Source organism: Trachypithecus francoisi, unplaced genomic scaffold (assembly GCF_009764315.1).
Source record: "Trachypithecus francoisi isolate TF-2019V2 unplaced genomic scaffold, Tfra_2.0 Lachesis_group10, whole genome shotgun sequence".
In the NCBI taxonomy this organism is placed as follows: domain Eukaryota; kingdom Metazoa; phylum Chordata; class Mammalia; order Primates; family Cercopithecidae; genus Trachypithecus; species Trachypithecus francoisi.
In genome coordinates this window covers 57024861-57040588 of record NW_022681455.1, presented here as the reverse complement: position 1 = coordinate 57040588, position 15728 = coordinate 57024861, and the positions used below count along the sequence as shown (strand labels likewise).

At 43.4% G+C, this 15728-nt stretch overlaps 2 protein-coding genes and 1 pseudogene across 5 annotated transcripts in view; 2 read left to right on the top strand and 1 right to left on the bottom strand.

Moving 5' to 3' along the window:
• Positions 1–12513, bottom strand: part of BEND6 (BEN domain containing 6) — a 73291-nt gene extending 60778 nt beyond the window's left edge. For 2 of the 3 annotated variants that reach the window (XM_033217524.1, XM_033217526.1), the window contains exon 1: positions 12033–12513. The gene's annotated coding sequence lies outside the window, so the exon portion shown is untranslated. Of the gene's footprint in view, positions 1–654; positions 695–12032 lie in introns of those variants that run through there. The other variant, XM_033217525.1, reaches the window with a different exon arrangement.
• Positions 703–2747, top strand: LOC117087395 (annotated as a pseudogene).
• Positions 12514–12870: 357 nt separating the features above from the next.
• Positions 12871–15728, top strand: part of DST (dystonin) — a 506627-nt gene continuing 503769 nt past the window's right edge. For both annotated transcript variants that reach the window (XM_033217522.1, XM_033217521.1), the window contains exons 1-2: positions 12871–13086; positions 13674–13708. In XM_033217522.1, the coding sequence (XP_033073413.1) occupies positions 12906–13086; positions 13674–13708 (216 nt within the window). In that variant the 5' untranslated portion in view covers positions 12871–12905. The remainder of the gene's footprint in view (positions 13087–13673; positions 13709–15728) is intronic.

Here is a 15728-nt window from a genome sequence, read left to right as displayed (position 1 = left end):
TTATGCTTTTTGCTTTAAGTAAATGTATTCTACAACATTAATAACTTTTAGACCAATTTTTTAAATTCATAAAATGTAATATGTGGTTCTGATCCAAGAATCAATGCTTATGCATCAAAATCAGGATCTATTCAACTCTCAAATATTAATCTAATAACTTATAATGTGAAAAAATGAGATCATTTCTTTTTGAAATATCTATCCCATTATACACTATGTTAATATCACATATGTATATATATAAATTTTTGTGTGTATGACAGGATCTTGCTTTGTCACAGAGACTGGAGTTCTGTGATGCTATCAAGGCTCACTACAGCCTTGAACTCCTAGGCTCAAGAGATCCTCTGATTTTATAACGCATTTTTCTCTCTCACTGAAAATCCTAGCTCCTAACAACATCAACATATCTATTTGCTAAATAATATTTCTAAATAGTTTTTTGATACAAGTCGTGGTGTTATAGGTAGGAGTCACTATGCCTGGCCTAATATCATATATTAATGAAATAACTGGTTATCATTCACCATTATCTCCATTAACTTTGTACTTTTATACTATCAGAAGTTTAGGTCTAAATATAATGAATGTGCTGAGTCACATATTTTACATAATTAACTTAATAAATCATCTTAAGTGGAGTTCCCCTCTTACCTGTTACCAATCATTTATCTTCTTGCTCTGATATTCTTTCTTACCACCTTGAAGCAACAGTAAAATTTAAAAAAAACAAATCATCAGCTACATTACACATTTTATCAAGTTATTTCCCTATCCCTATGAAGGTCATTTAGAAAAATACACTTATGGCCACCCACCAGCTCCGGCACCAATAGCAGCGCCTGCTGCCACGGCCCACCTTCTGCCGCCCCCACCACAGCCACCTTCTCCTCCTCCGCTGTCCTCTCCCGTCCTCGCCTCTGTCGACTATCAGGGGAGCCTTGAACCAGGATGGCTGAGCCCCGCCAGGAGTTCGATGTGATGGAAGATCACGCTGGGACTTACAGGTTGGGGGACAGGAAAGATCAAGAGGGCTATACCATGCTCCAAGACCAAGAGGGTGACATGGACGCTGGCCTGAAAGCTGAAGAAGCAGGCATTGGAGACACCCCCAGCCTGAAAGATGAAGCTGCTGGTCACGTGACCGAAGCTCGCTAGGTCAGTAAAAGCAAAGACGGGACTGGAAGCGATGACAAAAAAACCAAGGGGGCTGATGGTAAAACGAAGATCGCCACACCCCGGGGAGTGGCCCCTCCAGGCCAGAAGGGCCAGGCCAACGCCACTAGGATTCCAGCAAAAACCCCGCCCGCCCCAAAGACACCACCCAGTTCTGGTGAACCTCCAAAATCAGGGGATCGCAGCGGCTACAGCAGTCTCGGCTCCCCGGGCGCTCCTGGCAGCCGCTCCCGCACCCCGTCCCTTCCAACCCCTCCAGCCCGGGAGTCCAAGAAGGTGGCGGTGGTCCGTACTCCACCCAAGTGTCGTCTTCCACCAACAGCCGCCTGCAGACCGCCCCCGTGCCCATGCCAGACCTGAAGAACGTCAAGTCCAAGATCGGCTCCACTGAGAACCTGAAGCACCAGCCAGGAGGCGGGAAGGTGCACATAGTCTACAAATCAGTTGACCTGAGCAAGGTGACCTCCCAAGTGTGGCTCATTAGGCAACATCCATCATAAACCAGGAGGTGGCCAGGTGGAAGTAAAATCTGAGAAGCTGGACTTCAAGGACAGAGTCCAGTCGAAGATCAGGTCCCTGGACAATATCACTCATGTCCCTGGTGGAGGAAATAAAAAGACTGAAACCCACAAGCTGACCTTCCGCAAGAACGCCAAAGCCAAGACAGACCACGGGGCGGAAATCGTGAACAAGTCGCCGGTGGTGTCTGGGGACACGTCTCCACAGCACCTCAGCAATGTCTCCTCCACCGGCAGCATCGACATGGTAGACTCGCCCCAGCTTGCTACGCTAGCCGACGAGGTGTCTGCCTCCTGGCCAAGCAGGGTTTGTGATCAGGCCCCCGGGGCGGTCAATAATCGTGGAGAGAAGAGAGAGTGAGAGTGTGGGAAAAAAAAGAATAATGACCGGGCCCTGCCCTCTGCCCCCAGCTGCTCCTCGCAGTTCGGTTAATCTGTTCATCACTTAACCTGCTTTTATCGCTCGGCTTTGGCTCCAGACTTCAAAATCAGTGATGGGAATAAGAGCAAAGTTCATCTTTCCAAATTGATCGGTGGGCTAATAATAAAATATTTTTTACAAAACATTAAAAAAAGAGAAAAATACACTTATATATCTATGAGGGAAAGCGCTGTCAATAAACTCGTAATCAAAATGAAAAGGAATGTAAAAGGCCATCTTCTCTCAGTGTATTGGCAAATCTGGGTATGGTTAGCCATAGGGCAAGTTAGAACTAAGAAACCAGTTAAGGATGGAGAATGCAAGTGTTGATCAAAGAAGAAAGCTCAAGGAAATGGGATGAATCTCTTGAAGCCACCTGAGGCCCAGGAAGCTATATTAAAGCAACGATGGATAGATGGGTAGAGTGAGATCAAAGTATGCAACCTAACCTCGAGGTTCAGAAGTGTCAAAGACTGAGAGGAGGCCAGGTGAGGAGGCTCACACTTGTAATCCCAACCTGGGAGACAGAGAGGTAGGAGGATTGCTTGAAGCCAAGAATTACCAGCCTGAGTAACCTAATGAGACTTCATCTACTAAAAATAAAAAAAAAATTAGCCAGGTATGGTGGTGCCTGCCTGTAGTCTCAGCTACTTGGGAGGCTGTGCCAGGAGGATTGCTTGAGCCTGGGAGACGGAGGCTACAGTAAGCTATGCTAATGCCACTGCACTCCAGCATGGGCGACAGAGCAAGCCCCCATCTGAAAAAAAAAAACAAACAAACGACAAAAAGAAAGAGGAACAAGGGACTTGGCATTTGGGGACAGTGTTGTCAGTCCTTAATTCTATGGTAGAGAAGTTGTTAGAATAGTCAGCAGGACATAGAACCTTGGGCAAATGTACATCCTGTTCACAGAAAGAGGGAAAGACTAAACTTGTCCTTCTATGAAAAGATAGAAAGCTTAGTGAGCTACTCTTTTTTATTGGTAGAGGTACAGTTTTGCTATGTAGTTAGTTCAAGATAGTCTTCCAGTCTGAAACCCTTACAAATGTATTAGATGGTGAAGCAGGTCACATAAGTATTTACAATCATAGGCTCTAAAACCAAATTGTCTGATCCACAACCCTAGCTCCAATACTTACTACCCATGTAATCTTTCCATGCTTCTGTTTCTCCATCTGTGAAATGGGAATAATAAAATATCCCATTATGAGTTGATATGTTAGGTATATAATAATATAAAGTAATTATTATTAATTATAATATTAGTTGTAATAATATAATCACTACTTTATTTTATTTTATAAAATTATTTATATTATTAGTTAATACAATTATATCATTATTACAAAATATATTTTATTTTATAACTAAGTATATCATTAATATTATAATTATATTAATTTATTAATAGTATTTTACTATACCCCTAGTAGATTAATTACATTATATTAATTTATTAATAGTAATAAATTATGTTAATTATTATTAATATTTTATTATTAATTAAAGCTAACTGAACCAGATTACCCCCATACAAGCTTAGGTCAAACATGTGAGAGTAAGAGGGGAGTTTATAGCACTGAGTACAGGGGAGGGCTTCAATAAATATAGCTAATTAACCTTGATATCTATGAGTCTATATTAGACAAACCTCAATCTTTTGTAAAAATATAAAGAAAAAATTATTATAACTTTCTCTTTTATAAAGGACAACCAGGTGGTCTCACATAGAGCCCTTTTTCCAAAGTAGGAGTCAGCTTGGCCCTGCTAAGCTTTTTCAGCTTTCTGGAGATTCTGGGTCAAATTTACCCAAGTGATAAGGATGGAGACATGGCAATGAAATGGTAAGGGTGTAACTATAATTTTTTAATACAAGGAGTCTTGTGAAATTGCTGGATTAGGAGGTGTGGCCTAGGCAAATTCCTCACAGGCTAAAGGAGAGGACCGCATCTCTGTGTGTACAAGGAAACATCTGACGTTCTGCTGGAGTGTCGGGTTGGCCTTCATTAATCTGGGTAGTGGTAGCCTAAGGAGAGCCGGAAGAGAGCAAGAGTAGCAAGAGTAGCGGCTCAGCAAGCTGTAACTAAGAGGGTTTCCTTTAGGGGAAGAGCTGCAGTGCAAATGAAGCAGGGAGGCAGTGCAAATGAAAAACATGCAACAGGAACGGTTTGTGTGGTTTGTGAAGTGCTGAAGAATTTTGATGCCACTTGCTAGGTGTGCGGTCTTCAGGTTATTCCTTACACCTCTAAGTCCCGGAGTTCTCATCTATAAAATAGGAATAAGAGTAGTACCTACTTGGGGCTGCTGTGAGGATTGTATGAGTGAATGCATGTAAAGCATTTAGCAGAGAGTAGATACTCAATAAGAGCTAGCTATTACTACAAATAACTAGGTGGTCCACATCAAGGTAGCCATTCAGTAATGAGGATGACCGGTACATGTTGTTCCATGCCTTTTGGGGAAGGGGGACAGATGAACAATGATCATACCTGTCAACTCCCAGGGTGCTGTTGGTGCCCCTTAATCTAGGCACTAAGACCTAGACTTTTAACAGCTCACCAGACTGCAGACCACCAGGAAGTCTGATACATTAACTACAATCCTGCAATGTGTTCTCTAGGTAGATTCCTGTCTCATTACAAGTGACCACAGACTGAAAGTGTGCAAAGAACAGCGCCCACTAGGCCCAGAGGGGGTCTGAGGCACCCAGAAAATCATATTGATCCAAGGTCTGTTTCTGTGTGGAATGCATGAATGTTGTGTCACCAAACCCTTCAAGCCTAGAGGGTCAGAAGAGAACTTGGAGGAAAAAGAACTAGCCAGACTGAGAGATCGGGATACCTCAGGAAACTGGACTTGCCCACTGGAGTAAGACAGTAACATAATGAAATAACCAGCTTCATACTATAACAATATGTGATCATGATGATGTGACATTGAGACCTAGTATCCTGGAAATATGGTGGTGGGGAGGGAGTTGAGGTCCACAAATATGGCAAGAGTGGTGTCTTAGTCTGTTTTGTGCTGTTGAAACAGAATACCCCAGGCTTAGTAATTCATAATGAACAGAAATTTACTGGCTCGCAGTACTGGAGGCTGGAAAGTCCAATATCAAGGTGCTGGCATCTGGTGAGTGCCTTGCTGTCATCACATGGTGGAAGATGAAGATGGTTGGGGGAGAGAGAGAGACAGAGAGAGAAAGAGGAGAGAAGAGGCTGAACTAGCTCTTTTATAACAAATCCACTCCTAAAGTAGCAGCATTAATCCATTCATGAGGGCAGAGCCCTCATGGTCTAATCACCTCTCAAAAGTCCTACCAATACTGTTACAACAATAATCTAATTTCTACATGAGTTTTTGCAAAGGAAAAAATTTAAACCATCGCATTCTAGTTCTGGTGGGAAGCTAGAAATGACGAGTAGGTGAAACTGAACAGCTGGATGGGCAGTCTTCCCACCAGAGTGCACAATCACCCTGGTGGGATTGAGGGCACCAGTTGCCAGGTCTGCAGACTCCACAGCAGACTGTTGAATGTGGGCTTGGGGAAGGATTTAGGAAGAATGGTGGCTATATTTACCAGAATGTCTATGAGTTGTTTTTGGGAACCTAATACTAATTCCTTTTGTCCCTCTTTTAGGCCTTAAGACTGTAGCAATTTATGCAGACTCTGAACCCAAGACTAGCTTTCAGGACTAGTGCTGTTGGCTTAGAATGGGCTTATCCATTCAAACATCTAGATATAAATTGGGTAGTTAATTGGCATGAAGGCAGCTTAGGAATCAAGTTAGTCCTTCTGCCCATGACAGAAGTCTATGGAAGTGGTCTTAGATCATTAATACAGTCTTTTCTTCTCTTAGGGTTACAACTGACATCCCAGTGGGAGTTACCTTAGGGGACTCATTTGTCTCTCTCCCAATGTGTTTAAAGATGCTAGAGGACAAAGAAACTCCCAGCACATCATCTCCATTTAGTCTTTGGGTGGCAGCACTCACCTGCACTTGGTAGACTTATCTAAACTTTTATAGTTTAGAACAGAAAGTTTCCTTTGCTAATCATAGACGGATAGTCCCCGAGACACTTCTTATAATCTCAGGAGTACGCAGGTGCTGCCATTGTTGATGGATCAAATGACTTATACTGCATTCAGAAGCCTCAGTACCTATGTGGATTTGTATGATTCTTATGATTCTCATTGGGGAAGTTGGAGAACTCATTAAGAATCTAATGAAAGGTATGGATCATGTCCTCAAAATGAGACACAAGTCTTTACGTGTAATTTCAGGTCTCTAGAAACCTACAAATGAATTCCAGTTTGAACTTCTACAGTAGAGATAGGACTGGCAAGAACAGGCTTTAGGTTTTATGGCTTTCTTCTTTGAAATATAAACTCTGCTATATTCCAATTTAGTGTGTTTGCTGTTTGTTGCCCTGTTTTACTCCATAAAGTATTTGTGGCTACAAAGACATTTTCAAGATGTACTTTTCTTTCTGTTCCTAGATTCATGGGGTGTCCTTACATGGAGATATCAATAACCTCTGGAACTATATATTATTAATACATCTTTTACTAATCATCAGTTGCTCATCACAATTTTCTGCTCTCCTTGGTACATTTAGTACTTCTGCTCTCCTAGTGACATTATTTTTTCGGCTACAAGTGCACTGATGCATTAGCATACAACTCTATTAGCACAAACTATTTAATGCAAAAGTCCTAAATGACAAAGAATTATTGTAAGAAATAGGAGAACTCTAGCTATTCAATGTTGCTGTAGTTTTATTATCACACAACTTAGAACTTAATTCTTAAATAATAACCAAAATTTTATTCATCTTGTAACATTTGCTATGCAATGATAAAGCTCCTACCTTATTTTTTTATCTTTTTACTTAAGAAGTGTAGAAGTTTCAGATGTAGAATGTTTGTAACTTATATGGCAAGTTTCATCTTGGATCTAGAAGGCAATACCTTCAGCTTTCAAACTTGCTTTGTAAATTTCCCATTCTTAGAAATGGTGGAAATATTTTATACCATCTGAATAGTAACGAACAATATTGCTCAGTGATTTATAACTCTAAGAGTTTTATAATTTGATTTATGAACAGCTCTCAAATTTTCCATTGGCAGTGCATACAACTATGAGTAAATTTTCTGGCCAGATGACTCAGTATTTTGCCACATGACTAATCCCACACTCAGTGTGGAAACTATATAAATGAATTCTATTTGCTTGTGGATAATAAATGATTACTTTCCAAAAACTGTCTGCAAAGCATTATATAGTAGATGAATTCAATTATATTGATGTTTTTAAGCTCCTAAACCCAGCTGACTTTTTTGAAAAGTCTGTAATGTTCACACACACAAAAAGAACGCCCCTCTCACCCCCCTGGAATTATCATGGCTTCTGCAGTTTGGTAACCCGTAGAACAACAAAATCTAATTAGGCTCTACGATAGCTAAAATGTTAAAAGAACAATCTGAAATAATTCCATTTGCAATATTTTCTCAGTATACTTTTAAGTTATTTTAAAAGTTTTTATCATGGTAAAATAAAGCCCTTTACCAGGGAATATTTGCTGAAAATAATATTTGATATTACTGCAAGTTACAATTATTTTCCTTTCAAAAATTCTAAATTTTTTTTCAAAAAATTTGTTTTTCAAGAAGAAGGATAAAAGAAAATAGTAATCTATCCACATGATGGTTTCCCTGGTTCTGGTGGCTGGAAATCACCTCCAAATTTATTTTAGATGAAGTAGGTTCTTCCAGATGATACAGCTCCTTTACCTTTTAATACAAGCACATGTAAAACACTTCACCTAGAAACAAGGAAGTTACCAGGCCAAAATCAGTATGCTTTATTTCTAATAATTTATTGCTAGAGCCATTCTTACCTAAACTTCTTATTTTCAAGGGGGTAATATTTCAATGTAATGTCCTTGTGTGATTACCAACTGGGTAATTTACTCACTTCCACATAAATTGGTAATAATCACAGACAACCTAGGCTACATTCCAAGACATTCCTTATCTTTCCCTAAAAGTTATTATTCAGGTCTGAGTATTAGTAGCCAGATTTGATGGGGAAGAAACCATGGGCATGGAGCCATCCTAACTAGTCAGGCTCAATTTTAACTCTGCAGAGTCCAAAGCAACCTGAGACTAGAAAGACCAGTCCGTGGGGGGACTCAAGGTATTTTGAACAAATTACTAAATCACAAATCCCCAGGAGAATGTCCTCTTCTCCCCTCTCTTTAATTATTTCTCTCCCTCTTCTGGCTCCGTCTCCCAAATTCCCTAGAAACTTGTTCAAATATCCCTAGCCTGACAAAATAATCACCATTGGCCTTTATTCAGGATTTAATTGATTTTCTACTCATCCCCTTTAGAGTTAAACTTCTGCAAAGATTGTAGACAACAACCCTCTCCTCTTTTTCATCTCTCATTCCCTCTTCAACTCATTAATGTCTGGTTTTAGCCTCTCCTGCCATGCTGAATCAGTTCTCTGAAAGGTTTCCAGAGGTCTCCTAGTCACCAGTCCTCAGTCCTTGCCCTTCTTAGCCTCCCAATTTGTGCATCTGTTCCAGAGAGCCACTAAATTGGAACACTCCCTACTTGGCTTCGACCACTTTGCTATCCTCCAGGCCACAAATGGAAGCTGTCTCCAAAGTTCTGATTCTGAGATGCTCTTTAACATCTATTCCTTAGTCATTTCCTCTATTTCCATTAATTTCCATTACTCCAACTACAATGTTGATGACTCCCTATCTGTTTTTGGTTCTGACCTCTCCACATTTCCATGGGCTTGCTGGATATTTTCACACTGCTGTCCTTCTGACGCTTTCACCTCAGTGGGTCTAAAACACAGTTTTTATCTTCTCCTTCCAAATTATTCCTCTACCCTAGCTCGAAACCTGAGTTATCTTCAGTTCCTCCCTTTTTCTCAACTGGTTGCTACATAGCTTAGGGTGGAAACTTTTCTTCTTTCTGATGTTTCTTCCTGATCCATACATTAGGAACTTGTGCCACAACTTTCTGCCTCTAGGAAAGTACTGAGAAAGATGTTTCTGCCACCTTATTAAAGTACCTTACTCACTGTTATCTTTCAGGAATGAAAAGAGTTAGCGATGGAAAAACTCAGGAGGACCTACTAGCCTTTAGTGGGCAGGAGTGATGTATAAACTTCCCTTCTCACACATGGGCCTGTCTCTTGCTCATACATGCTGTGGGCCTTATGGAAGTGTCAGGCTTCCCTTTGCCTTTGGTGTTTATGCCGGAATTTGAACAGGTTGGGTTCCTTCCTGCCCTAATGTTGGGGAGGTCTGTCATTTTTCAGCTGTGACTGGGTGGGCATGCTGAGTGAGAATAAGGATGGGCATGCTGAGTGAGAATAAGGAATAAGATGGCCCATTTTGACCTTGAGGCTAAGTTGTCTTCTTCAATCTGACTTTATCTTGAATAGAGTTAACACAATATTTTAATTTCCTTATGGTTCCTTGTGTCTAGTCCCCATTTGGTTGAGACTCTAAAGGGAAGAAAGGCTATATAATGGACCATCTTCTACATATGTGGTATCAAACTCTCTGAGCTATCTTTCCCAACTCTTTTGTTTTCTTTTGGGTGACAATGATAAATAAATAAGTCAACAAATTATACATACTTTTCCATTATGAATTTTCATTTTTTTGTATGAAAGATTTGGCCATGGCTCTCCCCCTCTATCCCTACCCTCAAACTTAACAATTCTTTTTGTGTGTGTGACTTTTATACAATGTCAATTATTCTTTTTTTTAAGCAAAAACCTACCAGGAAGGCAAGGTATAATTTCTACTAAATTAACTTCCAAAAAGCACTGCTTGGCTGATTTAGTAGTTACTGAATTCCACAATGCATTAGGCACCACGTAAACACACAGAAAGAAGCAATTAATAATATGTATGCTATTATTTTGAAAAAATGATAAATTAGCAACAAACAAAATAACAATGGAACTAAATACTAAATTATTTCAAGGATTTGGTTTGTTTATTATTAGCATCTTTAAGACAATTGATGGAAAGAACAGAAATGAATGCATCTAAAAAGAAATATCTGTAATCCTATTGCACGGCAGTTAAGCATTTGCCTGCCAAGAGAGATAAATGATGTTCTTGTGTGCACTTGAAACTTATAAATGGCTGCAGCAAGACGCAGGATGATAACAATTGTGCTAAAGTAATAGCTCAGAAAACCATAATAGCGATTTAGTTGCTTTTTGTTGTTAAAAAATATAGCGTTTGGGGCAATTTGAATACTATGCTGTGTCTATGTTTTTGACATGTTTCTGTTCAAGGATATGTAGGCTATTTCAGCTCACTTACAAATTTCAGTCAATGAGAAGCATAAAGATGACCTTCCAAAATTCTGTTAGTTATTTCCCCCAATGTTTGCACACGATTAGTTCAGTTTTGTTGTTTAAAATTACTCCACCATGCCATTGTTGAGTCAATGAGGTGGAGAATTCTTCCTTTCCTCATGTGCCACACATTGCAAGCTCTCAGGATTTTCTTCAACAACCTCTGCATAATTGTTGAATACAGTGTCCCACTGCAGTGGGCTGCGGTATCAGGAAACCTTTAGCCATATGTACATGATGTAGTGCTACCTGTCACCCCCTCTGAGTACTAGAGACCCATGAAGCCTATCCTGGAATGCAGTGCAGCCTACATGCTGCCATTCAAAATTCCCACCTTAGGCAGTGTCTCCAAGCAAGGTCCCTTCTGAGTTCAATCCAAAACAACTGAATGAATGAGATGCAACATGTCAACAATTCAAATGTTTATTTTGTTTTAGGAAACCAGCTGTAAACAAAACGTATCTGTTGTTTTCCATGTTTATGAATCTGGCACTAAGAGACTGCATTAAGCAATGCCTTTTTAGGTTTAATACTTACACACGGTAATGTGTTACTGGCCTTAGGACATCAATGATTAAGCTTTTACGCAGAGCTGTACGGCTTTGTATAGTTGGAAAACAACATGATTTTGAGATCACTACAAGCAAAGAAAACTTTTATTCCTCCCAATTATTTACCTACTTTTCAAAATTTTATAAATTTTTATGACACAATTTCTTCAGTCTATTAGGTATTCCAAAAAAGAGGCTAATACAGTCGTTATAAGAAACTCTGCAAATGCAGTCAAGTGTTACCTTGTCACTATAATTAAAGTTTTCTTATGCGAGTAAATGAAACCAACAATCCAGCCCCACACAGGGAAAGCCAGCATTGCCTTGGGGGCAGCAGAACGCGGCACAGCACCGCCCGCCAAGGCCGCAAGATGCCGCAGACTGACTGCTGCAGCAGCCGCTTCCTGGCCAGCTGGCCGTTGCCGTCCGCAGAAAGGCACACTGCAGCGCTCTAGCCATACCTTCCGCGCTGGCATTGCATCAGTGTTAAATCCCCTGGCCACCAACTGACATATACTTTTTGCTGGTTAGGAAGAAAAGTGGGGAGGGGACAAAAGGGAGACAGTGTGCCTGCAAGTGTGAGAGATCACTATTGCCTCACATTCCCTAAAAAATTTCTCCCCCAAATATTTATAAGCCAAGTCCCAACTTACTTCATCTGCCAGGTCCCTAAATCTGAAATCGCCTCGCCCTTCAAATGCACTAAATGAGTCAGGGTTTTTAGGGCAAACCCAGGGATACAAGAAGATCGAAAGTGCCTAATTCTTAGCTGCGAAATAAGTACCAAGTTTGGGGTGGAAGAGTTCACCTCTGCAGACCAGAGCGTACTACCCCCAGAGCGCTCCTAGTTTACAGAGGCTTGGAGAGGAGTGGGCCTCCCGTTCCTGGAGTATCCCAATTCCCAGGGAAGGCCCTTCCCGGCGATCGCGCTTCAGCGTGCGAGGAACCCCCACAAGCAATAGCTCACCCGGCTGCATCCTTCAAAGCCCCAACCTCGGGGCGGGGCGCAGGGAGGTGGGAGGTGGGGGGTAGCACCGCCGGGAGGCTTCTGTCAGCGCCTCACGGTTTTCCCCCTGGCTCCTTGGCGCCCCCTGACGATGGGCTCCGCAGCTATTTGGCCAAGGCAGGCTGGATAAGCGGAAGCCCCGGGTGTCCGGGACGCTAGGGGCTCCCGGTCAATGCACCTGCAGACGGCGCGGACTGGCGGGCGGCCCCGCAGGGGGGCGCTGGGCTCTCAGGCCCGGGCGCAGCCCGCGGCCGCCGCCGAAACTGCCGCAGCCATGTCCGCGCGCCCGCGCTGCCGCAGCCCGGCTGTGATGTCATCAGCCGAGCCCCCGCCGCGGCGCCCCTTTCCCGCCCCCAGCAGGCTGCCGCGGCTGCAGCCCGGGCGCCGCGTCCCCGCCCCGACCCACGTGCGCCCGGCTTCTGGGATGCTGAGGTCGGCGGCGGCCGCAGGACGATGCGCGGAGCCCGGGCGGCCGCGGCGGCGGCGCTGCTCCTCCCCACTCGCCGCGTCCCCGGCGGGGCTGCGCCCGGGGGCTGCGCACGGACGGGGGCGGGGGCGCCTGGGGAGGGAGGGGAGAGGATCCCAGTCGCCGAGTCGCAGCCTCGTCGCTGTCTGCTGAGTCATGGCAAGCGCTCCCCGCAGCCCTGGATCACTCGCGTAGCGCGGCTGGCGCGGGGTGCGCAGCCATTGGGCTGGGCGCGGGGCCGCGAGCGCCGGGCATGACGCGCTGAGCCGCGCTCACCCGTGCCCGCCGTCCCGGCGTGCGCCCCGCGCGGGTGCCTGTGCCGCCGCCCTCCAGCCCCGCCGTCTAGTCGCCCCCGCCTCGCCCGCACCATGATCGCCGCGGCTTTCCTCGTCTTGCTGAGACCCTACAGCATCCAATGTGCCCTCTTCCTCTTGTTGCTTCTGCTGGGCACCATCGCCACCATCGTCTTCTTCTGCTGCTGGCACCGCAAGCTCCAGAAAGGGAGGCATCCGATGAAATCGGTCTTCTCGGGTCGTTCGAGAAGCCGAGGTAAGACACGCCGCGACGGGTTTCTGCGGCTACCAGGAACATTTAAGCCGATTTGGAGAGTGAAGCGCGGCTCCCTCAATTCTCCTCGGCTGCCCCTAGCCCCATCATTGCCCACTCCCCAGGCTGAGTACGTTTCTTTATTTAACGCCCCTTGCCCTTTTTGCCCTCACCTCCGCCCTCCAGTCTCCCAGGTTTGAATAACCACGGCGATGCAGAGGGCAGGGAGGGGAGAAACGAATTCAAATTTTCAGTCAGTTTGCTAAAGCCTTAAGGGTAATTTGAGCGTAGTCCGGGGCTGCGGCAGCCTTGCCTTCACCCGTCCTTCGCTGGAGCGTAGGGGTAAGAAAGTAAGGCATGGAAAGTTCGGGACTCCCCAACTCCCCCGGAACTTTCATGCAAACTTCTCGCGGAGAAATCACCTAGAGACCGATGGCCCCAGGACTCCTCCTCCTTCCCCCAGGATGTCCCACCGAATTCCAGGCGTCTGCGATGTGCTTTCCCGACCCTGGTCTCCCAGGTAAGTCATGAATCACTTAGGTGAAGAACAAGGAGTTAAATGAAGTCTCATTTCTCTCTTTTCTCCCCAGATGCTGTTTTGAGATCGCACCACTTTCGTTCTGAGGTAATTTATTTAGCGCGCACGCTCAAGGTCAGAAGAAGTTCTCTTTCCTGAGTACCAATATTAATTATATGCGTGTTAAGAAACCAGTAGGACACTGAATGACGAGCATGCTGTCCCCTAGCTGAAAGTGGCATGTTTCTTTTTAAGTGATTCCATATTAGTGCCCAGCGAACGGTTTTAGCAAATTTATGTAGTGGAGCTGTTGTACAAGAGGGGAAAAGGCAAACCCTAAAAGTGCTGCAGACCTTAAAAAACTTAGCCACAGGCTGGATGTCACTTGAGTTTACAGTTTGTATTTTGCTGGTGGAAGTGTTTTCTGGGTGCTGTCAGTTGACTCTGGTTGTTCACTGGGATAAACGAAGAGGTTAGTGCAGAACAGTTTGATCAATATGCATTTCATTTTCGATTTTCAAGTTTACATTTCTGTTCTCTCATAAAGCTCTCCATGTTTTAATGGGGACCATCTGATGATTTTTGCAAAGCGATGACGGTAGTGTGTGCTTAAATTAAATGCTTGTGCTAGTCTCCACTCTCGAAACGTGGACCGTCCCTCTAGGGCAATTAACTCCTAATCACTGCACCCAGGAACCAGCTCCACTGAAGAAACGCAAGTTCTCCCTGACCTAGGATTTCTTTAGGAGTTTTCAGGCCAACCTCCACTTATCCTAAGATAATTTCCCCTCTTTTTAGGAAAGTTGCACGCCGCCAGGCTTGGAAGTTGCTGCTTGGTGCAGTTTACTCATGTTGGCAAAGACTTCATAGTTAAACGCCCTCCATTTACCTGAAGTTATCTTACCTTTCATTTCATTAATTAGATATTTTATGCCACCCTAGATGTTTTATTGGGTTCTAGTTGCTTAAAAACTTTAACTGGGCCGGGCGCGGTGGCTCAAGCCTGTAATCCCAGCACTTTGGGAGGCCGAGACGGGCGGATCACGAGGTCAGGAGATCGAAACCGTTCTGGCTAACATGGTGAAACCCCGTCTCTACTAAAAAATACAAAAAACTAGCTGGGCGAGGTGGCGGGCGCCTGTAGTCCCAGCTACTCGGGAGGCTGAGGCAGGAGAATGGCGTAAGCCCGGGAGGCGCAGCTTGCAGTGAGCTGAGATCCGGCCACTGCACTCCAGCCTGGGCGACAGAGCCAGACTCCGTCTCAAAAAAAAAAAAAAAAAAACAAAAAAACTTTAACTGTATTTTGGCAATATCATTAAAATGTTGCATAAAGAGTAATTCTACTGCATATAGCCCTGGAGGGCGAGAATTCTATTCAATTTAGGATTCTTGAGAGGATAAATTAACCAGTCAGGTAATCAGAGGTTCCATTCCTGGCTTTACATTAACTAGCTGTGTGATATGTCTCGGTGCCTCGGTTTACCCATCTGTAAGATAGAGCCATTAGTATCTTGCAGGGTTATAGGAAGGTGGAGGAAATTACAAGAAACTGTGTAAAGAAGAATCCCGCTTAGCTCATAATAAGTATTCAGTATTTGGTAGCTATTATTATATTTTGTAAAATTGAATTTTGAAGTGTATAAAAATAAATGATAATGTTTGCAAATTTTCAAGTCTTTATTAAATTAATTAATTCAAGTTTATGGAAAACATAAAAAACCGGGACTATTGTAAAGCAACAGTTTTCAAATGGGAGATTAATTCAACAGAACAGCCCATTCAGATGTGATGAGAAGTAAATAATTGACAGAGTGCAAACAGCAAAATACAGGATTTTGATTTTAAAAGGAGATAACCAGTTCCACACACATAAATGATAGAACCAGAATAATAATCTTGTTATGGATTATTATGCTAGCCATCAGATATTTCAGCTAAAGCACAAACAAAAAATGAGATACAACTATGTCTTGTTTAGTTATCTCTCAGTTGAATGTTTTTGTCCTGAGCTTGCATTTGGTTAGGAAAGCTGGGGGTAGTTGTTTAATGCCTTAACTCACTTCATAAGATTCCTGGTACAGTTTGACATCTTTGTGTGATATTTGCCTTGTTTACTAGACTGTGAGCT